Raw genomic sequence first — 25,176 nt, forward strand, 5'->3', positions numbered from 1 at the left:
CAGACTGAGCGGGTGCACACAGGTTTTTTGTGGTCTCACAAGAGGCTGGGCAGGCTAGAAGGAAAACTAACCAGCAGGCAAACATCCTAATCTGGAGGGGGAAAACTTTCCCCTAAAAGGTCCAATTTCCTTGGGGAGACATTGGAAGACACTCTCTCTCTCTCTCTCTCTCTCTCTCTCTCTCTCTCTCTCTCTCTGTGTGTGTGTGTACGTACACGCACACGCACACGTGGGACCCCTCTAGACTGGAGATTTTTGCAAGTGTCTTGTCTCTACACTTTGTCACCAGGCCCTGGAACTGACATTTCCCACCCCTGATTCACACATTTCAGATGCATGTGAATGGTCATATTTAGATGTCCGAAATGGTAAAGATAAGGCAACCAAACCCACTTTTACTTTCTCTTTGATTCTTTCCTACCCTTATACTGCCACTTCTTTCGACATTCTGAGTCAGCCTCTGTGACATAAAACAAAACCCTTCACCCAATAGGGTCCTTCATGCTGGGGGGCCATTATGCCATTGCCACGATTCCTCCAGAATGCCTTAGAGCGTTATCTGTGATGCACTCAACAGCCAAAGGCCACACTGTCAGGTAAATAGCAACAGCAAATCTAAGTGGTGGTAGAAGAAAAAACAGCTGCACATCTATTCTGTCTCCCTTGGCAACAGCATCCTGACAACCGAAATGCTGCCATGTAATGGCTAAAAAGGAGAATGGGTTTTATAGAGTAGAAAACTAGAAAGGGCAGGTGCTATTTGAACAAAGAAGAGCTAGGGATGATTCACTCAGGAATGGGGGAGAAGTCCAATTCGGTTCATATTTAAAGGTGAATCTACCTAGGGGGCATAATACTCAGCTTCCACTGATATAGGCAGCCTACCTTGGCCCCGATCCATTACACCATACAAATACATCACAGTGTTAAGCCCATTGCATTACATCCATTACATTTCTACCTTAATCCCATTGATCTCTATAGGATTAAACCTGTAATAATTACAGATTTAAAACCACAAAAATCAATGGGATTAAGGCTGTAATCCACTGTGCATTTACCTGTGAGTAAGACCTGTTGAATGCAATGCATCTTACTTCTGAGTAGACATACTAAGGATTATACCAGGTGTCAGCAACCTAAGGCCCATGGGCCGGAAGCAGCCCATGGAGGCTGCTTAACCGGCCAACGAGCTGCCCCCAAACCGAACCGCCTGCTTGGTGAGTCCCCGCATGCTGCGCTAAACTGGCACAGCGTGGCATGGGAACTCTCTTTCATGGCTCCAGAAATTGCTTCTGTGCATGCCCAGACACCGGTAATCGCGTCTGCGCATGTGCGCGATTTTCAGCATCTGGTCTGCACAGACACGATTTCTGGCGTTGTACTGCGCTGGTCTGGCCCATGGAGGATCTCTGTGGGAGTGATCCGGCCCATGCCCGGTAAGCGTTGCTGACCCCTGGATTATACTGTATATGTGCCTGACTCTGCCAATCCTATATATGTCTTCTTGGGAGGTTAGTAGCTAAAAGAATGCAACCTGAAGCTAGTTTTGTCAGTTTCCCTACACTCCTTGGTCTCTTAATTAGTCTGTACATATCTGGGTAATTAACAGATTCAACTTCTAATTCCTCAAGTATTGATCTAACAGCATGAAAATTTCAAAACTATACAAAACATGAGATACCTTCAGAGAATCAAAATTGCATATTGAAATATTCTTTCTTGCCCAGTGCACATGATCAGTTCAGAAGAGTGGGTGCCCACTTAGCAGTTCCACTGCCCACAGAAGTTTGAGGGGTTGCCCCAGGAGAAGGCATTCTGTGTGTCAACCCCCATGTTACGGAATTCCCTCCCCAGAGGTATGTTTGGTACCTTCACTATTGGGTTTCCATTGGAGAAATAGTTTTTTAGAACTCGCCCTATTCTTGTGACTGTAATTTGCTTTCTACCGTTTTAATATTGTCTGTTTAATTTACTGGAACATATCCTCAGACCACATGGTGAAGGGTGGTTAAAAATTGAATTCATCTTCATCATCTCTTCACACCCTAAAGATTTGGTTTATTTTTACTGAAGAAATAACACAGAAGGAGAATGAGAGGGGTCACTTATGTTAATCAGGTGGTTATATAATTTAAAATACCAAGTTATATATTTAAAAATACCAAGGAGCTCCAGGAACATACATGGCCAGTGATCAAGGATGGGACCTAAAGGCTAACAACATCTAGACCACCACTGGTTCCCCATCCCTGACCTCCACCAGTGTTCTTCAAAACCTTGGGTCTCCAGATGTTGTTGGATTGCAATTCTTGTCATCCTAGTAGCTTATCTAATGGTCAAGGATGACAGGAATTGTAGTCTAACAGCATTGAGAACCCAAGGTGGGAGATAACTGGACTGACTACACCATCAGTGAGAACAATAATCTCTAGGATATAGATGGATTCCACACAATCCTCAAAGCAGAGTGTTGGAACATTCTTCACTATGAAGGAAATACTATCCAGGATTGGAACCAGAGAGAGAAAGAGCATGTCAGAAGGCAATTCAGATTTCCCTTTTTAAAAACAACAACCCAGATTTCAAATATCTAAAGAGAGCAGGTATAGAAAACCATCTCTCAGTGTGTAAAATCCAGCTGTGCGTGTAGCCAAATTACATGTCAGAGTATGAGCAGTATTCCACCTTAAAATAGGAAATTAGTCCAAGCCATCAGGATGTGCCACTGAGAGGCTAATGCTTCCTTCCCAGCAAACCAGAGCAGTCAGGGGATCTTTTGTGTAGCAGCATCTGAGTCTGGCACTGCAAGTGTGTATGTCGGAGTGGAAAAAACCCAAGCTGGAATACAAAGCAGCTCAGCAGGGGAGCAAATAAGGCTCAGTAACTAATAAGCCTTCCTTGCCTTTTGCAAAAGTATTGCACAAAGGAGCAGGCACTAAGCCTCACATTCCTGCAAGACACGCCTGCGTACTCTGTGCCTGTCGTCTTTGCTCCCAAGCCATCCCAGCATTAGCAGCAAAACTCTCCTCCGGCGAAGTAGTGGCTTAGCAGGCATAAACCACTTCCTTTATTTATTTTTTAATTACTAAAATATGAAGCTTCCTAGCCTACATGATGTGAGTAGGTGAGAATGTCTGCTGACAAGTCCAAATGATATTTTCAGGTGAGTAATTTTATTACCTAGCGCAATCTGATCAGTCTCATCTCACTTTTCCCCTATTTGACCTCCTCCATTCAGTAATTACAAGGCGATTTAATTCCCCATGATCATTTTCTGAAGGGTCAGCTATTCAGTTGTCTGAATGTTTTTCTCAATAGGCGTTTCTGAACCCTCTGTTATTTCCACAGAATCTTGCTTTCTTTCAGCTTACCGTGAGAATGAATGGGGAGACTGCCTGCCTGCCTCTTCATGTTAATGTTCTGTTTGTAATCTCTATTGTTCCTATTGCTTGACAGTCTGAGAGAGAACTGAATTTCTTGATTTATGAACTGACTCGCCTTCAAGCTTGGCTAAAAATTCACCTTCTTAGCAACAGAGCTGATGGCTCCTCTAACGGGTTTAATTGTTGAAAGAGCTGGACACTCAGTTGCTTTGTCAAGAGAGTGCTGTGCTTGAGCTGAATAGTGCTTGTTTCCTATGATGAGCTGTATATATTTTGGAAATATTTTGATTCCCATACTTTTGAGAAAGCAAGATTTTGTTCATGCTGTAGGGTGAATGGCTTTCTTTTGTCCTCCCCCCCCCCCAGCTAGCCCCCTCTCAGTTTACCTGTTACTATGAGATGGGGACGCAGGTGGCGCTGTGGGTTAAAGCCTCAGCGCCTAGGACTTGCCGATCGAAAGGTCGGCGGTTCGAATCCCTGCGGCGGGGTGCGCTCCCGCTGCTCGGTCCCAGCGCCTGCCAACCTAGCAGTTCGAAAGCACCTCCGGGTGCAAGTAGATAAATAGGGACCGCTTACCAGCGGGAAGGTAAACGGCGTTTCCGTGTGCGGCTCTGGTTCGCCAGAGCAGCGATGTCACGCTGGCCACGTGACCCGGAAGTGTCTCCGGACAGCGCTGGCCCCTGGCCTCTTAAGTGAGATGGGCGCACAACCCCAGAGTCTGTCAAGACTGGCCCGTACGGGCAGGGGTACCTTTACCTTTATGAGATGGGCTTTATCAGACTTGATCAGCCCAATCCTATGTATGTTTACTCAGAAGGTAAAGGTAAAGGTACCCCTGCCCGTACGGGCCAGTCTTGACAGACTCTGGGGTTGTGCGCCCATCTCACTCAAGAGGCCAGGGGCCAGCGCTGTCCGGAGACACTTCCGGGTCACGTGGCCAGCGTGACATTACTGCTCTGGCGAGCCAGAGCTGCACATGGAAACGCCGTTTACCTTCCCGCTAGTAAGCGGTCCCTATTTATCTACTTGCACCCGGGGGTGCTTTCGAACTGCTAGGTTGGCAGGCGCTGGGACCGAACAACGGGAGTGCACCCCGCCGCGGGGATTCGAACCGCCGACCTTTCGATCGGCAAGCCCTAGGCGCTGAGGCTTTTACCCACAGCGCCACCCGCGTCCCGAGCATGTTTACTCAGAAACAAAGTAGTTTATTCCCAGGATTGCAGCCATTTGAATCAATGGTGATTATTTTAAGTACTAACCCTGTGTGTGTGTGTGTTTGTAATTGTTTTATGGAATTGGCATTGCTTGTGTTGTGAACTGCCCTGAGGAGCATAAGATATAAATGAAGATCATGGCTATCGCATTCCTAGATTGACACCTATGAAATATTAACTGGGATACGCCCATTCTTGGTCCCATGGACAAATAACAAAAAAGGGTCTAGGCAGGGCACTGGGAGGACAAATAACTTTTCTTCTTTGTATGTCATTAGCTGAGTGTTTTATGTAAGGGAACTCCTATCTGAAGGTTGGCCAACCTGGGGCCCTCCAGATCTTCTTGTTGGGCTGCAACTCCCATCAGACCCATCCAGTGTGTCCAGAGATCAGGAATGATGGGAACTGTTGTCCAACAAGCTCTGAAGGGCCCCAGGTTGTCCATTAGGTTGTTGAAATAGTCCCAAGTGAAAATCTCCAGAATTACATCAGGGGTATTTAGGGGAACCCAATGATTTTGAAAGGTTTTGTTTTCTTAGGTAATTTTCACGTATGGTTCATTTCAGACAAATGACGCCCCATATCAACATCAGGTGGCAAAGCTCCATCCCATGCACTGTATCACCTCAGAAGCAAACCTGTAGATTGGTCTCAAAACCAAACAATGGGATTGTTTGTTCATAAGGGCTAGAAGGCCACCTCATTCTGATCTCTTGCAAATGGCACTGAAGGAAGATGTGTAAAACTGCACTCAGTGCGCTCCTGGCACAATCCTGTCCATGTCTACCCAGAAGTAAATCCTGTTAGGTTCAGTGGGGCTTACTTCAAGGTGAGACAGCATATAGGCAAGGTTGGGGAACCTCAGGCCCAGAGGATAAATGGGACTCTTCTCCTGAGTTACACCCCCTCTTCCCAGGCCACACTCAACAGAGCTACTTCACACCCTCCATGAGTGTTTTTGGCCTCGCTGCAATGTGTCCTTGAATTTAGATGAAGCCTCTTCCCTGCCTGGATGGATGGTGGAGAGCAGGATCTGAGTGCATGCAAAGCCAGTCTACAGTACAAAGACAAAAATTTTATTTGCTCCAGGCAGGTAGCTTTTCTTCCCTAATTGAATGCCACGGGTGAGGTATGTGAGCACAAAAAAGATCTGCTCTTGACTTCCCAGAGCAACAATGCTTTTGAAGCCCCACTGATCAAGGAGGCTGTGTTTATCCTGTCATCGTCATGTCTGAGATCAGAGGATGAGACTGAGGTGGGTGGGGGTTGAAGAGACTCTTGGCTTTGGAATGCAAGGCTGAACTCTTTGTGCGTAATTGTTCACCGTGGAAAAATGCCTGCACAAGCAGTAAATGTTTCCAATGGGTTTTTGACAATTCGGACTTGGTCCAAAGTCATAGGACTTGTTGGGAAGTGCCCAAGTACTTTGATATACAACTGAAACAAAAGCAGAAAAAAGCCCTCTACTTGACAAGTCAACCTGATGCTATGAACTTTCATAACCTCCCATATAAACTCATGCTGCTGCCTGGCTGGGGAGTGTTAATAAACTTGTGAGGACTTTTTGTTAGTGGCTGCACACAGCCAGCATCAATCTAAATCAACCAGCCTTAAGGAGCATTCTAAAAATGATCATAGGACTGGTCCTATCATTTGACAAGAGGGTGCCGGCTCTCAGACAGACAGTTTGTACTGTCAAGAAATTTAATGTGTTGTGGTAGTATCTTTACTGTAAAGGAGGTGGTTTTTTTCCTGCTTCAAGTACCAAAATATAGCCAGCCTTAGGTACTATGTACCTTAATTGGGAGGAGGATGTTATCTACTGCTGTCTTAGGCACCAAAAATATTTTGGGCCAGCCATGGTAGAAATGTTTATTTGCCCCATTCCTGCATAAATTGGGGTGTGTGTGTGTGTGTGTTAAAAATTAAACATAAAAGGGGGATGCAGGTAATTGTCCCCCTTCTCTTCTTGACTTTGCAATGGTCCATTATTCAGTTGGAGGGGGTGGGGAAGGTTTTCTTTCCCTCACACACGCCTTTGGGTGTTAAAAGCACAGCCCTAGGTGCTTCATCCATAAAACTGAGAAGAACCTTGCCTGCAATATTCAGTCTAGCAAGGCCCTAAAATCAGGGCGTGGGTGGGGCAAGGGGGCTGTGGCCACGGGCATGCAATTTTGAGGGGGCACAAACAAGGTGCCCCCACAAAGGTTTGGCTTTTGCGGGGATCCCCATCCCACCCAGGCACATCCTGGCAGGGCTCATTCCCCATTCCCCATCCTTCCCTGCCTGCTGCTGAGTGGTGTCTCTGGGCCCTGGAGCCCAGCCTGGCCTTCCCACCGCATCCGTGGCCCCCTTGCTGAATGGTTGCTTGGCCAGCGCTTGCTCACTTGACATGCGCCCCAGACAGTGAGCGGGCTAGGATGAAGGTGGGGAAGGGGTGACTCCCAGCCTTGCCCTCCTCTCCACGGGTTTCACCTGCCAAGGGCCACCTGCCAAGGGCCACAGGTGGCAGAGGGTAGCCCCACTTGGCTTTATAGGGGGCACTCTGGCAGCGTCAGCATCAAGGACTGAGCTGGCGCAGGGGTTCCATTCCCCTCGGCGCCCTGGTCGTCGGCAAACCTCGCTATGCTGCTGCCAAAATACACTTTTTAGCTTATAAGAAGAAATATTTCAAACTAGGGACTCTCAAATCCCATCAACTTCTGCCTGCATTGCCAAGAATCAGGAACGCTGGGTGTTTGACTCCAACAGCATCCAAGTCAGATTGCCCACACCTGTTCTAAGGAAATGAGCTTGCATTGACTCCCCTTCTGTGACAGTGAACTCTTCTTTGATTATGGCTGGTGACATAGGAGATCTGGAATAGCATTGCTAAGGAGCAGTAGCAAGATTTGCTCCAGTACCAAGCAAATGGTGAGGAGCTTTCATGTAGGCCCAGTAATGGGGTTTGGCAGATGAAGCTTTGGATTCTCGAAGTCTGGGCAGAACCATGGAAGACGAAGCTGGAAAATCCACCCCCACCCCCCGCTTTGTCCCCCCGAGTTGGAAAAGGTTCATGGCAGAGTACAGTTCCCAACATTGTTAGCGGAAATTTGGGTTTTTTGTTAATGTCACAGTATTAAAACAAATGAAGGCTGCACACACACTCTACCTTTAAAGTGCATGTGAAGCACATTTTCCCCTCAAAGAATTCTGGGCCCTATAGTTTACCTCTCCCAGAGTTACAATTTCCAGCAACCCTCAACAAATTACAGTGCTCAGAACTCTTTGAGGGAAACCGTGTGTTTTGAATGTACTTTAAAGGCATAGCATGTACACGGTTTTAGGGAAATGGTTCGTTGTACTTCTAAGTAAATAAATGTCAATGAATTGATGTGGGAAATACAGATGTCCTCCTGGTCCTTCCATTGTCTGGAAGGTGTGATATCTGGGATATAGGAGTAAACAACCCATTGAGACAAGTAATCAAACAAGGCTTCTCAGATTCTGTTCTTAATTTCCCTGTGCTTATTCATAATATACAAGGGATGAATATTCTCTGAAGCACAAGTTTGAAGCTTCTGTGAGATCAGGTTGGACAGCTGCCCCCCCCTTAAGCCCTCATAACTGTAGAGGAGCTGCTGTGTTGTATTAAACCAGTGATCTGAAGAGAAATGTGTCCTAAAATGACCTTGAGACAGAATGCCAAATTGCTCCACAGATGCTGTCTAGAAGCATCCCGTGTCCTCAGTGGTGGTCAGATACTTACTGCATTGTTGGGGGTCACAAAGTAAATGTTTGCCTAAGATTTTGAGGGTACCTGTTCTTCCTCTGATGTCTCAGAGTTAGCATTAAATGGAGACACAATTTTGGTAGGTGTGGACCTGTGCTACAGCGCTCAGAAAGATTTCTGCTGGAGAAAGTTCAGCGGCTATGTTTTGCTTTCATGCTCAGATGATAACTGATTGCCACACTGTGACGGAATTTTCCCTCTAGCTTGACCGTATGGTTCGTTCTCCTTTTGCTTTCTACTGTCATGCATGACACTTCTCATTTACTTGAGCCATCTGGATGCGCTTTAACTAAAGGTATTCCTTGTCCTACATTTACCTCTGGCTTCTCTTCTCCATATGTTATATGGCATTATCTGGAACCAGGAGTAGGGTGGCTACTTGCATATCACACACACATACACAAGAGGGAAATGCATCACTTTTAAAAAAGAGGAGAAACTGGAACACATTTGCATAAAAAGTGCACATGTTAAATGCTAGGCATAGATGGAAATTTAAAACAATTACTGTAATTTAAATAGAAATGCAATACATCTCATCCTGGTTGGGCAGGCAGGAAGACTCAAACCAGGTGGCATGTGTAGCTTACTCAATCTGCTATCCAGGTGTTGGCAAGAGAATCCCAGACTCCTCTCTTTGTATGGTTCTGTATCTTTAAACTGGACTTGTAAACAGGGGCAGTCCTAGTCAGTTTCTACATTTGTTCTACTTCGTTCTACAGGCAGTGTTCTGGACACCATAAATGTATTTTGATATACAGCAAGCTGACCTCTTTCTAGGTAGAGCAATGCCAATATAACAGTGGTGCCTTCTAACCATTTCAGTTATAAATTGTGTGTGCTCAAACCCTGCTTCAAAATCCAAAAGAAAGAGAGGTATTGTGATAAAGTGTAAACTATCTCCATTCCTTACAACCTGCTAGTGTTGTGCTGTATTGCCTTATGAGTGAAAGGGTGGGTTTGAATTGTCAGGTGCCCAGTATAATTGCTATAGGCCCAGATCCAACCTGCTGGCCATCCTGGCTCTGGTCAACAGAAATTAGCATTTTGAGATTTGCAAGGTTGTGTGTTTTCTGCACAGTGTGGTGAGTAACTATTGTAAAGTACTTTGAGTGTTAGACTTGGCCTAAGAAGATCTGGGTTCAAATACCTGCTCACATGAAACTCACCAGGTGGCCTTGCTTCCCCACTCTGTCTCTGTCTGTGTCTCTCTCTCCGCAAAACCTACCTTTTGTGAGGATGAAACAGGATACCCTCACATGCTCTGTCCTAACCTGTGTAGTTGAAGACTGGGCCATAATTGTTTAAAATAAATGAAACTTTACACACTTACACACACACACAGAGAGAGAGAGAGAGAGAGAATGAATAAGGGTAAGAAATGGCATTTCTGCACTGCCATTAATACTTTATGCATGTAGAATTTTTGTAATCAAAGCTGAAATTCTCTGGGTTTCATATTCTGTATTGGAATATATGTTTGGCAAGCATACAACCTTGTGTACAAATGACCCAGCTGCAATGCAGGGAGTGAGCTTCTGTTGCCGTCACCTCAGTCCCAAACCTGCCATTCTGATTTTATGCCAGTTTGCTATGCTTTGGTTTTCTTCACTGCAATCTCTCTCCTTGCAGGCATTCTACTGATTTTGGCACTGACAGAAGAACTCGTGTTTGCAGTTCAGGCACCGTTTCCCAGCTTGGCATCATCTTGGGGCCTCCTGACAGACAATAGCAATATCTCAGCTATGGGGATGACTCCTGGACACAAAGGCCGTCACACCACCAAACTCTTGCCCACAGCATCCCTTGCAAACTTTCATCCCGCTAGCTCAGTGGAGACTTACACTCCTTCTATTGGCCAGAAGGAATCAACCAGCAGCCATCCCATTGGCAACAAAGAACCATATCACTTAAACAACCAGAGTGCTCTGTTTTCCGAAAAGACTCTCCCCCAAGTGAATGTCTCTCAGGTTGTCAACGGCAATTCCACAGAATTTACAGAGCCTTATCGAAAGACGGGGCAGCACTCTCCCCCGACTGTAAGGAACTGGTCTCCAGATCATCCCTTTCAGTCTCAGTCCACAGCCCACAGTCGTAGTAATGGCACCATGCTGGTAACCACAACAGACTCACTTGCATCTTTCCACAGTGATACCTTGGGAGGCCTTAACACGACAGGGAAGGAGAGCTCATCCGAACTGGTTACGCAGGAAACAGGTCTCGCCACCCCAGCAAATGCCCCATCAGCTGCTCCTGAAATGGTGACAGTGCCTTCTAAACCCCAGCGGTATGGCATATGGGATATTCTGGGCAAAAATGACTCTTGGGTACCCTCGAGCCAAACTACAAACCAGGGACCTTTTTTTGCCAGCCCTGGGACTGCAACAGCAGCAGCATTTGGTCACTCTGGTCAAACGGGCATTGATGCTGATGTTTCTTCCTCGCATACAACAAGGAACCCAAATGAAACATTTACTGCACTGAATCCCTCTGGCCATGCCAGTTTGCCAAGCGCAGAGCCCTCCACGTGGGTGCCGAGTTCCACTTCAACAGCAACAGGAAACTTCCTAAACAGATTGGTACCCGCTGGGACCTGGAAGCCTGGTATGCCAGGGAACATTTCTCACGCCTCAGAGGGAAACAAGCCCCAGCACAGGGCAACCATTTGTCTCAGCAAAGTGGATATAGCATGGATCATTTTGGCCATCAGTGTGCCCATATCCTCATGCTGTAAGTTGACTTCTTTTTTTGTCATACATTCTGTGGTAGGTGTTTGTGATACTCCATCCTTGTGTTATGTATAGCTAATGTAACGGAAGAGCCTTGAATGTTCAGGTGCTTGAAAACTGGATGCTAGGAATTGGATAGTAGCTTTTTTTCCAAAAGCAAGGCATTTCTACATAATTGGGTTTGCTGGTAAACCGTGCCTTATACAGCTGACTGGTACTCTTATGAGAAGAATAGTGCCTGTGTATTTTGCCTCCTATCTCAGGTTCAACAAATGCTAGAAAGGTACTCTTTTAGAATGAAAACTGGTGATCTGGGACTTACAAGTCTAGCGCTCCCAATGAACTATATCACATATAGCATTAAGAAGGGAAAGAGCACTGGCTGAATTACTTTTCCCAGTTGGTCATGCAAACACTGTTGGGTCTAATTAATTTTTCTCTTCTACTTGATGAATATTACTTCATGGGAGTTAATTATAGCTAGTACTAGTCCATCAGGGGAGATTAAGGGATTTGGTTGTGGAGATACTTGAATACTGCAATTTCAGTTCTCCCACACCAAGCTGAATAGCAGGCTGTGGAATTCCCTATAAATGGCTGCTGGGATTTTAGTATCAGTTGTCATTACCTCCCAAATCGTAACATCATGGAGTGTGATCCGGGCTGGAGATGGAACATGTAGTGATGTCTGGCCTTGCAGATACATTTAGTTTGTATCTTCTGCAAGACTGAGAGTTTGCCAGGATGGACTGAAACAGTGATCTACCTCTTCTGCGGCATAGCTTCATAACAGGGATGGAAACATAGATAAGTGGCAGAGCACAGTAAGCGTTACCTGTTTGTCTCATTCTGTGTGGCTGATGAGGCAGCCACATCCTGCTCACTTTATGTGAGAGGAATTGCTAGTGACAGAAAACTCTTAAGAGGTGGTAGTAGTCTAGACAAATATGTGCCATGCTTTGTTCACTTTTGGATCAAGAGGCAACCATGTCAGATCCCAAAACAGTTTTAATATAATGCCAACAGCTGAATGGTCCAGAAGTATTAACTCAAAAATTTAAAAGTCAACAATTCTCTTTGGCTTCTGGCTCATTCATAGTCCTTGAAGGGTTTGGGTAGCGGTTCAAATGCTTCCCAACTTCTCTTGTCCGGATAACAATGGGACAAAAGAATATGCCACGGACAGCACAGCAATGTTTTTTTTTGTGTCAGTTCAACTTTTTTAAAAGCTCTTTTCTGTCTCCAGCCTGTAAAATGGCTTTTTGGGCCAGATGTTGCTGTATTAACATATTTCTCAAGTCAGCAGCTGGACTGTTCTGTTTGACTTTCTGTTTCCCTGAACAGTTCGTTCTCTCACGAGCTACACCCTTCCTGTCCAATTGTAATTCAGGGGATGGAACGCTTCGCAAGGCAGGTGCCATGCATGGTGCCGCATCAGGATAATAAGATAATGACAATAATCATAGTATAATCTTTCCTTGGCTCTGCTAACTCTGCAGGCTGCTTCCCCATCATCTCTGAAGTTGAAAGGCATGCATTACATACCAGATGTGGTACAAATGCCCACCCCGACAAGTCACTTTTCTTGTCATGGTAATGTGAAATAAATTACTTGCTCCCCCTGATGGACAGACCAGTTGCAGCTCCCTTGTACATGATCCCAAGGCAGAATGCTTTGGTTTTCCTGAAAATATGTTCTTGCCAAAAGAGTGCAATTTCATATTCAGCATCGCAGCACAGCTGCAACTGTAGGCTCCAAGGCAGATCACCTGACAAATGGGTCATGTAAGTAGGGAGCTTGCTGCCACCTTCAGGACACAAGGCAAATAGAGTCAACCTTTTGTCTGACCAAATTGCAGGTTTATTGTTGCGCACATTTTTTATTTTTAAAGTCTATGTGGTAGCTACCAGTCAGCACGTTAATGGCACAGGAAGCAAAACATGACACAGTAAACTTCAGTTTATTTGACTTGCAGGCAGTACATCAAATACAGTACAGGATTATTGTGACAACCACAATGAAAAATAGACATATAGGTGCACAAATGGTACACAGCTGTGCGACTGTGCAGTTAAGGAATTCTTAGACCCTGAACTTAATTATCGGAAGAAGGGCATTTAGATATCAATGTGTTAATGCTTTATGTACTTCAAACTGATAAGACAGCCCTACTATATCTGGGGACTTTCTTGCTTATTCTGCTGTGCAGGGCCCTCAACTGATTCATGGTTACATCCTCATGTTTATATCCTACCTCTCTTTCAGGGAGCTACTTGCTCTTTCCATTTTTCCTTGACTATAACCCTATGGGGTAACAGTGTGCCTAAGACAATCCAGTGCAAGTGTGCCACCTTGCACAACATCACACCCTGTGGCATGTCGGTACGCCCAGGGTGGGCTGACATCACTCGTGCACGCCCCACGGCTTGCACATGACACAAGAATGCCCCACAACATCTGCACATGGCCACCAGGGAATTATGAGAGGGCCCAACCGCCCCCTTGAAAATTTCCCCTCCCAGCCCCCGCTAGTTGGTGCGCCTGATTCACAGCTAAACAAAGGTTTGAACTCAGGTCTCTCAGGTCCAACACTCTCGGCACTATACCACACTGACTTGTCTCAAATTCCTGCCCCAGTGATGCCAGTGGTTGTGATTCAAATGGAGTCCCTCATTGTGTTGATATTTTAAGACTGCAAGATAAAATTTCCTAGGAAACATGCCTGCCCAGATATGGAAAGTCTACATTTTACAGTGGTGCCCCGCAAGACAAATGCCCTGCTAAACGAAAAACCCGCAAGACGAAGGGGTTTTCCGATTTTTTAGCGGCTTCGCAAGACGAATTTCCCTATGGGCTTGCTTCGCAAGACGAAAGCCCATAGGGAAATCTCCGGGGACAGCGGGGAAGCGAAGCGCCGCCTTCTCCTCTGTTCTCGGACCTGTCCTGAAGGCTTGCGGTGGGAGGAAGGTTTTCCTCCCCACCGCCAACATTCAGAAGGCTGTTCTGAAGGCTGGCGGTGGAAAGAAAAGCCCTTCTCCCCCGCCAGCCTTCAGAAGAGTTCCCCGCAGGGCTCTCCAAATTGCGGATAGCAGCCTGCTGCCCCTATCCGCAGCTTGGAGAGCCCTGCGGGGAAGTCCTGCAGGGCTCCCCAAGCTGCGAATGTCTGCCCCGCGCGAGGGGTGCTCTGCTTAAGAGCGCCCCTCGTGCGGGGCAGCAGGCTGCTATCCGCAGCTTGGAGAGCCCTGCGGGGAAGTCCTGCAGGGCTCCCCAAGCTGCAGATGTCTGCCCGCGCGAGGGGTGCTCTGCTTAAGAGCGCCCCTCGTGCGGGGCAGCAGGCTGCTATCCGCAGCTTGGAGAGCCCCGCGGGGAAGTCCTGCAGGGCTCCCCAAGCTGCAGATGTCTGCCCCGCACGAGGGGCGCTCTGCTTCAGAGCGTCCCTTGCACCGGGCAGCAGGCTGCTATCCGCAACCTAGGCAGCCCTGCAGGAACTCTTCTGAAGGCTGGCGGCGGGAGAAGGGCTTTTCTTCCCACCGCCAGCCTTCAGAAGGCTGTTCTGAAGGCTGGCGGTGGGGAGAAAAGTCCTTCTCCCCCCGCCAGCCTTCAGAAGAGGTCCGGGGACAGATTGTCCCCGGACCTGGTCTGAAGGCGGTCTCCCTAGGAACGCATTAATTGATTTTCAATGCATTCCTATGGGAAACCGTGCTTCGCAAGACGAAAAAACTTGTGGAACAAATTAATTTCGTCTTGCGAGGCACCACTGTACTGACTGGTAGCCTTAGAATTTCCATAGTTTGGTTGGGTTTAGCATTTTGCTAGCTTTCCAACTGGATCTCGCTCCTACAATAGTTTATCCAGGTGCCTCTGTTCATGTTCTGCTTCTTGTCCTGGTGCCTTTTTAAAAGCTCACACAATTGAGAATAATACCACATGGCCATTCTCTAATCAAATTAAAGGGTCGTGGCAGCCATATTTCCACTTGAAAAGAAATGTGGCTAATCTTCCCATCACAAGGAAGTGGTGGGGAGTGTGGGATTAACTGAACAGTGAAATTCTGTATCAGTGTCCTTTTTGCCTGCGCAATTCTAGGCAAAAGGGAATAAAGTATATAGAAATCAGGAAGGTGGAGATTTTTTTGCACAGTGTTCAGCATAAGTCCCCATATCCATAAATGTAACCAAAGAATGGAGTTTCAGAAGAAGCATTTTCCAGGGTTAAAACAGCACAGGGGGAGGTACAACCATCCACAGGAATTCTCTCTTTTCAGAGCAAAATCTACAGAGTCCCAGCCAAATCATGAGAGCAGCCAAATTGTGAGAGACCACATCACGCAAAGCACATGTTCAGCCCATTATTGTCCGCTCAGGCCAGTTGGTTTGGCCAGCCAGGGAATGAAGAAGTAGTTCCCAAAAATCTGTGTGGTTTTGACCAATGCATTAGGAAGTACAGAGAAACCCTGGAAAATATGTCCTCTATTTAACTAGTACTTACTGTACATGCTCAGCAGAGAAGCGCTAAGTGGCATTCAGTTCTTAACCATAAAAATGCATTTTCATCGTGTCACAATTCCAGTGGGTTTTATGTCCTCCTTGCTGCCTTGAATCATTTGGGGAAGAGGGAGAATTTGTAACATGAAGTAGCAAAATGTTCAGCACAATCACTTTGAAAAACTTCTCCAAGCTCTTGGAATCCAGACCTTTTAAGGAAAAAAGAAACCTACTGCTGCAATTAAAGGCTGATGTGATGAAAAAGAGGAGGGTGGGAAAGCTGTAACTTCAATTCATGACTGTGAATTAATTTAGCCATTAATGCTCATGTGAAATGGAGGCCAGCTTGGGGTGTGGAAGTATCAGTAGAATACCAAAGATACATGTGGCGTGTTCCTTTGGATCCTGCTCTAGCTCATACAGACAGTGGTACCTCCAGTTACCAACTTAATCTGCTCCGGAGGTCCGTTTGTAACCCGAAACCGCTCGTAACATGAGGCGCGCTTTCGGTAATGGAGCCTCCCGCTGCTGCTGGCATGCAACTTCCACTCGCATCCCAGGGTGAAGGTCACAACTGGGAGCATCTACTTCCGGGTTAGCGGAGCTCGTAACCCGCAGCGTTCGCAAGGGGGACGGTACGTAACACGAGGTTCCACTGTATTTCACATCCTCAGAACACTTGAGCCCTCCTCCTGCTTTTATTAACTCAGTATATCAGCAATTGGTTAAGTTATGAGTGGGTTTCGGATTCCTCACCACCACCACTGAAATTCAGGAGAAGCGTCTGGCCCTTCTTAGCATCTGAAGGATAAGGCTTGCCACTGAGATAGGCTGCAGGTGAAGACCACCATTACAGTACAGCTTTAGTATGGTGTCTTCGCATGTATTGCCTTCTACGCAACCCTGTGCTTTCTCTATCCAACTCACTTTGCAAGCCTATTTATTTGGAGATAGATCCATTTTGCTCAATGGGGCTTATTCCCTAGTAAGTTTGCTTAGGATTATAACTTAGACACATGTCTCTCCCCCCCCCCCCCCCGCGCAAGACATGTTTAACCTTATTTGACGCTCACACTCACTTAGCGTGCATTTGCACTTTGGCTCATAGGTCAGCAGTGCTCCTTTTAAGTAGTGAATGCAGTTTAGATGTGTTTTGACACTGCAATGGAAGTCAGGCTGCCTCAAATTGAAGTGTATTGCCACAGAACCTGGAAGCAGCTTTTACACTTATCTAATTCTCCACACCACATTAGGAGAGGTCTGCAGCAGCTGCTTTCATAGCAGCTAGCATGATCCATCTCAATGGAGGAAGTGTAAGTCAGCTACTTTGACATTCTGCAGATTGCTGTCTAACTTACCTGGCTGTCCTAGAAACGCTGATGTAGGAAGACCCAGAGCCATCAAGCTAAGTGGATTCAGCTCTTCAGGAGTGAGCCAATTCCTGGTCACACAGGTGTCTCCAGTGATTTCTTGGGGACCACCAAGCCAAAGTCTTTCTCAGCCCTGCCACTTTAAATCTGTAATTGGAGAAGTTCAGAATTACATTCTTAGCCATGGTTCAAAGCATGTGGTCTGCCACTGAGCTGTGGTCTCTCCTGTGAAAGACTGGAGCCTATATTGGGAATTGCCATTGGTTTGAAACATCCAAGCCTGTAATATGATGCAGCTCTGTACCATTTACATTAAAATCACTTTCCATTTGGAAACCTTGCGTGGTAAATTACTGGTCATCTAACCCCAACTAACCAATATGCACCCCCACACATGCAACTTTCATACTTTTAAGTTTGGGGTTCACGTTTACTGCCATTCCACTTGAGAATAAAAAAACACAGCAATCACTGTGGCTTAGATGCAACGAATCTGTCTTTCCAGCCCACCGGAGGCAAACCTGATGCTTTTCTGGCAACATAATTTGACGAACATCAAACCTAACATTTTCCAAAGGCTTACACAGAGATTTAGCTGCAAAACTTCTATCCACCGTAACACAAGCCGTGTAATTAAGTATCTAAGCCATTCAGAATGGTCTGTCTAGGTGAAAGTACTTTCAGATACCCTTCCCCCCTCCTCCGCCTAATATAGGGATTCTTTGAGGGCAGAAGAAGAAAGCACACAAATCATCTCTATTAATAGTGATCTGAATTCTCAGAGTGCTGTTGCTTATGAACCCAAAACTGCACCATCTACAAAAGACAAGCTATGGCTGTGTACTATTGGCACACAGTTTGAAGGGACCATGAGGGTCATTTAGTCCAACCCCGTGCAATGCGTGGTAAGTGACTTGAGCAGAGGGGTGTGACTTAGCGCAGTGGTTTATGAAGATGGGGACTGACCTCGGGCCAGTCATTCTCTCTCTCAGTATAACCTGCCCCACATGATGATTGCTAGAATAACATGGGGGTGGGGAGACCCATGTAGGCTGCCTTGATCTCCTTGGAGCAAAGGCAAGATGTAGTTGAAAGGGCATTTCCTAAGAACCCCAGGCTGTCATTCCAAATATTGTTGATCCTGACTCAACAGCGACTGCATAAATAAGCCCTGAAAGAAGATCAATTCTAGGGGATGAATTCTTCTCTAAGTGGGCACTTACGTACCAAGTGCTTTTCATTGCCACCCTGGGACTTCTTGCCTACACATCTGTTTGTTTGCTTGGGGACTAAGATTTGTACAGTAGGAATTAAATGAATGGCACCGGATAAATGGAAGCAAAGAGCCCGTCTTAAGCATTGTGGTAGGCGTATAATAGCCTGCAATTTTGAATGTGACAGGAGTAATAACTGTATTTCTATTAATTCAACAAAGAGATTTGTAGCAGACACACACCTTTTCCTTTGAATAAAGCAGGAACTAAATCAACTGTTCTGATTAACAGCCTCCCCCCCCCCCCAGTGCTCCCTGTTACTTTAAACAGAACTCTGACCCCCTACACACTGGTAAAACGTCCATAATTTATATGGTGAGGTGGGAAACGTTCATTTGAATCCCTGATGAGCAGTGGGGTATAGTGGTTATTAGTCCCAGACTATGACCTGGGAGCCCAGAATTCAAATCCCAACTCAGCTACAAAGTTCACAAGGTGGCCTTTGGCCAATTGTCACTTCTCAGCCTAGCCTACCTCAGAGGGTTGTTTGTGAGGATAAAATGGGGCTGGGGAGGCCCACGTATGCCGCAAGGTAGCTCCCTGAAAGAAAGGTGGGCTAAAAATGCCATGCATAAATACAAAGAAACCTCCTATCACATGTAGTCACAGTGGCCAACTAAATGCCGATGGGAAGGTCACAAGCAGAACCTAGTGTGCAACAAGACTTATTTACAGTGGCTTTAGCCGTCAAACTATTCAAAGGGTCTTTGACCTACCAGCATTTGCTCCCCCACCCCCACCCCACCAGCCAATATTTTTCATTTACAAGTCTAAGATTAAAATTATGGCTCTTGGGTAGTTCTTGAATTGCTTTCCTTGGACAAGCTCCTAGAGAGAAAGGAATCTGCCTTTTTCACAGGGTCTGTTTAGTCTGCCCATGTAACTAACAGCCTAGGTGTAGGATGTTGCATCAAGAATAGATGTGTTTTATATGCTGTGGACCCGTCCCTAAAGCTGTTTTTTTACCACATCTTTTCTTTGAAAGAGCAAGTATGTGGTATAATGGTTAGAGCATTGGGCTAAGCCGAGTAGGGGTGGGGGCAGTACTTGGGTTCAACTTTACCTTCAGCCTTGAAGCTCACTGTGAAATTTTGGGCCAGTCACTGTCTCTGAACCTAACCTACTTCACTGAGCTGTTGGGAGGGTAAAAGGAGGTGGGAAAATCATGAATGCTCCTTTGAGCTTCTTGAAGGAAAAACAGAATATAAATGTAATTAAAAAGCTTTCATAATCACTATTTTAGATAATCAGTGTACAGAACAATGCACAGTTATGGTTCAAAAGTTTCCCTGGAGTAAGCACTTCTGTTTGAAGGCTCTCCTCCCAGAATTCAACCCATTATTTCCCAGGCTAATAGAGACCCTGCAATTTGGTTGCACAAGTGAGAAACTAGAGTAACATAGGGGTCACCCAACCTGGCACCTGTGGGTGCTCATGCGCCCAGAGGACATCACTGGCACCCACAGGGTCCAACTGAAATTAGGCTTGTAAGAAGCATTCTCTTGCAGCCATTAGACAGAGGGTCACATCCACACCATACATTTAAAGCGCATGGCTTTCCCCGCAAAGAACCCTGGGGGCTGTAGTTCGTTAAGGGCGAAAGGAATTGTAGCTCTTCGAGGGATAAACTGCAGCTCCCAGGATTCTTTGCAGGGAAATCCTGTGCTTTAAAGGTAAAAGGACCCCTGACCATTAGGTCCAGTCGTGACCGACCGGGGTTGCATGCTCATCTCGCTTTATTGGCCAAGGGAGCCGGTGTGGCCAGCATGACTAAGCCGCTTCTGGCGAACCAGAACAGTGCACGGAAATGGCGTTTACCTTCCCGCCGGAGTGGTACCTATTTATCTACTTGCACTTTGACGTGCTTTCGAACTGCTAGGTTTGCAGGAGCAGGGACCGAGCAACGGGAGCTCACCCCGTCGCAGGGAATCGAACCGCCGACCTTCTGATTGGCAAGTCCTAGGCTCTGTGGTTTAACCCACAGCGCCACCCGCATCCCAACCCTGTGCTTTACATGGGCATTAATTTGACTTTAAATGTATGGTGTGGGTGCGACGTGCTGCAACGTGTGTGTGGTGCCCACGACAGCTTCTCCTATTTACATGTGTGCCCAGAGGCCCACTGATTGTTACAACCAGTAACAAAGGAGAAGCTCACAGTTGTGTTTAAACTTCACTAGATGCAGAAATGTCTTGCCAGCATCACCCAACAGGAAGCAAGCCTCGAGACTTTTAGTAGCAATAGCTGCTTCCTGTGCCCGTGCTAGTATACTAGCGTTGATTTATTTATCAAATTTCTGCCCAGCACTTCTTCCCAAAGGAGCCCTGGGCAGCAAACATATCTATAATAAACAATACAATGAAAAATAAAATAAAAACCTATTTGAAACATTTAAAAGCTGTCAACGCAACATCTAAAAACAGTGAAGCACAACCAAACATGCAACTGATCGTGTGTCTGACTTGGCCTGCCGAAACAGCAACATTATCACCAGGCGTTTCAAAGAATCCAATGATAGCACTTGCCTAGGGAGTTCCAAAGCACAGGTGCTGCCACACTAAAGGCACAACACCTGATGAGCATCACAGGAAGACAGTAGGCAGGGCAGAGATTTAATATTGTGCAGCTAACATGCAGTTCCTACCCATATGATTTTCCACAGCTATGCAATGCAAAAGAGGATGACTAGCCTAGCGAAGTGATTATGACTGGCTTAGATGAAATTGCCCAGATTTTGAAGCTTTTTCAGTAGTAATAAGAAGATAAGGCATCTCTTGATCCAAATCAAAACAGATACGATTATGCCAGCACTCTCTCTCAGTATTTTGTGTTAAGGATGGAGCCTGCTGTGAGACCTGATTATAGTGGCCCTGCTGGTAATATTAACTCAAGGCTTAGCCTTTGCTGTGTGCTGTGTTATCCAGAGAATCGTAGACGCTTAAGAAATTAGAATGGAACCCGTGACCTCTGATACTACTAAGACTGGGAGCGGTATTTGGGCCAAGCATTACACAGCAGGTACATGAAGCAGCCCAACAGATTTCTAATGAAAAGCAGCTATGAAAAGGAATGGTGAGGAGGAAGGAGGGGCAGCGTAACCCCTTTCCTTCTGCCCATTCCCCACTTGCATCCCCCCTTCCCAGCTGCTTTTCCACCAGTGGGTGGGGAGAGTTACATATTTTCTTCCCACAGCTGGAAAAAACAGCTGCACTGAATTTCAAACAGAAAAATGGCTGGAGGAGAAAGGCTTTAAGTAATCTTTACCCTCCTTCCACCATTAAAGTTACAATATAAATTCTACATATTACACTGGTGTTTCCCAAACTTGGGTCCCCAGCTGTTGTTGGACTAAAACGCCCATCATCCCTAGCTAACATGGTCAGGGATGATGGGAGCTGTAGTCCAACAACAGCTGGGGACCCAAGTTTGAAAAACACCATTACTCTGTTTTTGAGTGTATTTCCTGGAACAAGAGCAGTACACACTGGTCCCTTTGGACTATAGGAACAGTGTCGAGCAATGTCAGCAGTTTGCTTCATTACAAACAACACACCTTGGATAAATACTCCACTGTATGTTTCCAAAGCCACTGGCAGGATTCAAAAGGCAGGAAGGGAACAAGCAATTGTGTGTTTTGGTCTGGCCCATCCACTCCAGCATCCTCTTCTCCCAGTGCCCAACCAGATGCCTATGGGAAGCCAGCCCAAAAGGAGGACCTGAGCACAACAGCAGTCTTCTCACCTGTTTACTCAGTAACTGGCATTCAGAAGCATACTGCCTCCAATAGGGGAGGTAGAACATAGCCTTCTCTTCCATGAATCTGCCTCTTCTAAAGCCATCCAAGTTGGTGTCTAACTACCTGTTCTGGCATGGAATTCCACTAAGTGCTGCATGAAAAAGCACTTCATTTTTTTTCCTGTCCTGAATCAGAGAACTGTGCTTTTGTTCTTCCTGTGAGTCTCCCAGAGACATCTGATTGGTCACTGTGAGAAGCAAGGTGTGGTGGCCTAGATTGCTCTGACCCAGCAGGGCTCTTCTTATATTCTTACATCTCTTTGATTCAGAATGTGAAAACATTAGGTGGTCTTGCATGGTGAAACGTGAAAACATTAGGTGGTCTTGCATGGTGTTCTTAATTCATCAAATGTCGCATCTTCCAGTGGTACATGAACCACAATGTGAACTTTTCACAGATCTATGCATGCAACCCACAGACAATGGGGGGTAATCTATTACAATATACAGTCTATTATGCAAGCCACCGCCAACTAATTTCCCATTGTTGCACAAGCACACTCTCAAGCATGTTTGTGTTAACAGCTGTCCTGCTCACCATCTGCTGCATGCGGAGAAAGAAGAAGACATCAAACCCAGAAACCAACCTGAGCTATTGGAACAATGCTATCACTATGGACTACTTCAACAGGCATGCTGTAGAATTACCCAGAGAGATACAGTCCCTTGAAACCTCAGAGGTAAGATCTGAACTCTGCTGGCAGTGAACCTCCCAGGTAGTTCATATCAAGAAGCGGATTTTAGCCACTCTGCTTGGCTCTCACATAGCGTTGTGAACTCACAGGGCCCTAATGATAGGAGAGGTAACTGGCAGAACTTTCCCTTTTAAGCAGTTCTGAAAGGCACATGGACCCCCTCAGATGCTACTCTTTGCAAACATGCCTTCTTGGCTTCCCTGCACATAGTGTCCAGCTTCCCATTTCTGTTGATGCCCCTCCTGTTACCAGCATATAGACTCCTCCTGGACCAAGACAGGGTGGCCTTGTGTCCTACTTTACAGAGGAGAGTACTCGACTCAAAGAGCTGTCCAGTCCAAATCCTTTTAAGAGTAAAGAACAAATGGATACCAGGGGCCTTGAAGTGACCCATCTGTAGCACTGGACAACAGACTGAGCTGGTACACCTGGTCACATCTTTCTCACTATACTGAGAGGAATTGTGTTTCTATTCAAATTGCTTCTAAATTTGCATCTCATCCAGTCAGTCATTCATTCATTTAATTTGTATGCCACTTTTCCACAAGAAAAATATATATGCTCAAAGCGGCATGCTACAAAGAAACAGGTGTGCATCTCAAGCAAATGCCACAAAAAATTACACAATGACACATCAAAACAATGGCAAATATAATAGCATACCAAAAAAACACATTTCAATGCTACCCATATAACAGTATTACTTAAACAACACCCAGCATACAATAGCAAAAAACTAGGGAGCTTCACAGTTTCACCTTGGTCCTAGAAATACGCCTCCCATGAGGTTGCCACAGTCACTTCTGCAGCAGCTTCTTACAAGGCTTCCAAGGGCAAAGGGTGGGGTAGCTGGAAACCCCCCTCCCATTATGTTGCTCCATTATGTAGCATGTGCAAATAAATGTCCTCTTGGCCCTCTTTTTGGGTGCATAAATGGCTACCCTCACACCAAGGGGTGTTTTGCCCCAGCCCCACTGACTTCTCTGTCCCAATTCCGTTAGCCTTCTTAATTTACCGTTTCATTCTTATCTTCCCCACACCGTCCAAACCACCTTCTCTGTCAGATTTTTCCCACAGCCCCATCTCTGTTTATACAGGGATGGAGAACCAGTGGTCCTCAAGTTGTTGTTAGAGCACCACAGGTTCCCAATCCTTGCTCTGTATATCTATCCCCTCCCCCCTCTTTTCTTTTGGTTTCCAGTTTCTCCACACTTCCCTCAGGTTCTGTTTCTCAGCTGATAACCTGCTCAGTCTTTTTTTGTTTGTTTCAGCCACTATCCTGCCATTAAGCTTTCCTGCCTCCTTCCCACCAGGCTTCCCTACCCAGCCCCTGCTATCCCAATCTCTATGTGAGGGTTTCCACACCGATCTTCCACTTTTCTTCCAAGAAGCTGGGCTATTTATGAAGAATTTGCTGTTGAGAGATTTTTCAGCTGCTAGAATGTTCACGAAAAGGACACGACATGAAAATCAGCAGTCACAATTGATTCCATCACCTAGGATGGACGATCCACCTAACCAATTATACAATTTCACATTTTTCAAATGACTACAACTCCCATCATCCCTGACCTTTGGCCAAGTTGCATGGGGCTAATGTGAGCTGGAGAACTGCAACATCTGGAAAGTCACAGGCCTCCAATTCTTAGTATAAAGGAACCACCTTTCTCTAAGGGGACACTGACGTTTCTGTCTCACCCTACTGCTTTTAGCTCAGACCAGTGAATCCTGCGTATTACATTTTTTAAAGCTTTGCTTTGGCCATACTGAACCATTGGTTACTGGATACTGGATATTCTTCAAGACTTTGTCCTGCCGGTGCAAATTCTACCATGTTGACTGTCCCTTACTGTGTTTCTGAAGCTTAATATTTTCTTCCCTTTCTCTCCCCTGACCCCTTTTTCCCTGTAGGACCACCTGTCTGAGCCGCGCTCCCCAGCTAATGGCGATTACAGGGACACCGGCATGGTCCTTGTTAACCCTTTCTGTCAAGAAACGCTATTTGCAGGACATGAGCAAGTGTCCGAAATATGACTTGTACTTGCAGTCCAATCTCCATTGTCTCCAAAATCTATACATAAATCTATCTATATATATATAAATATATATATATTATAAATATAACCTTTGTGTAACCTTGAATTATGAGCAACCTTTTGAGCTTCCCCCCACCCCACAAGAATTATCGACCTCTTTTTTATAAGTGTGATTAAAAACTTTACAGACCAAACTCCAGCTTTATAAAATAAAAGTGATTTCTAAGCAAAAACGCCTGCTGAACCAGTTCCTTTTGTCGCCTTTGCTAGATGCTTTTAATTTGTACTCCACTTGCATGTAACCAAGCGAGGGGGGGAGGTTTAGCACATCATTCTGTGTTCCCTTCTCTCCTCCCTTTCACAAGATTGAGCAAGCGCAGGAGCCTTTGCTGATATACTAGGCTATAGCCTGGCATTCTT

The 25,176-nt window shown here is 45.9% G+C and overlaps 1 protein-coding gene and 1 long non-coding RNA gene across 10 annotated transcripts in view; one reads left to right on the top strand and one right to left on the bottom strand.

The window, feature by feature from the left end:
• The window catches only part of TMEM108 (transmembrane protein 108), a 176,535-nt gene extending 151,546 nt beyond the window's left edge, over positions 1 to 24,989 (top strand). For 3 of the 5 annotated variants that reach the window (XM_083705981.1, XM_083705982.1, XM_083705984.1), the window contains 3 exons: positions 10,005 to 11,102; positions 22,551 to 22,705; positions 24,632 to 24,989. In XM_083705981.1, coding sequence (XP_083562107.1) covers positions 10,005 to 11,102; positions 22,551 to 22,705; positions 24,632 to 24,754 — 1,376 coding nt within the window. In that variant the 3' untranslated portion in view covers positions 24,755 to 24,989. Of the gene's footprint in view, positions 1 to 2,795; positions 3,167 to 10,004; positions 11,103 to 22,550; positions 22,706 to 24,631 lie in introns of those variants that run through there. The other 2 variants (XM_083705983.1, XM_083705985.1) reach the window with 2 other exon arrangements.
• Positions 13,044 to 25,176, bottom strand: part of LOC310828454 — a 33,870-nt gene continuing 21,737 nt past the window's right edge. For 4 of the 5 annotated variants that reach the window (XR_014556891.1, XR_014556892.1, XR_014556893.1 and 1 more), the window contains exons 3-4: positions 16,945 to 17,103; positions 14,853 to 15,795 (exon numbers count right to left, since the gene is read on the bottom strand). This is a non-coding gene — a long non-coding RNA (uncharacterized lncRNA). Of the gene's footprint in view, positions 13,844 to 14,852; positions 15,796 to 16,944; positions 17,104 to 25,176 lie in introns of those variants that run through there. The other variant, XR_014556890.1, reaches the window with a different exon arrangement.

The sequence above is a fragment of the Podarcis gaigeae genome (genome assembly GCF_964106915.1).
Source record: "Podarcis gaigeae genome assembly, chromosome: 12".
Classification (NCBI taxonomy): domain Eukaryota; kingdom Metazoa; phylum Chordata; class Lepidosauria; order Squamata; family Lacertidae; genus Podarcis; species Podarcis gaigeae.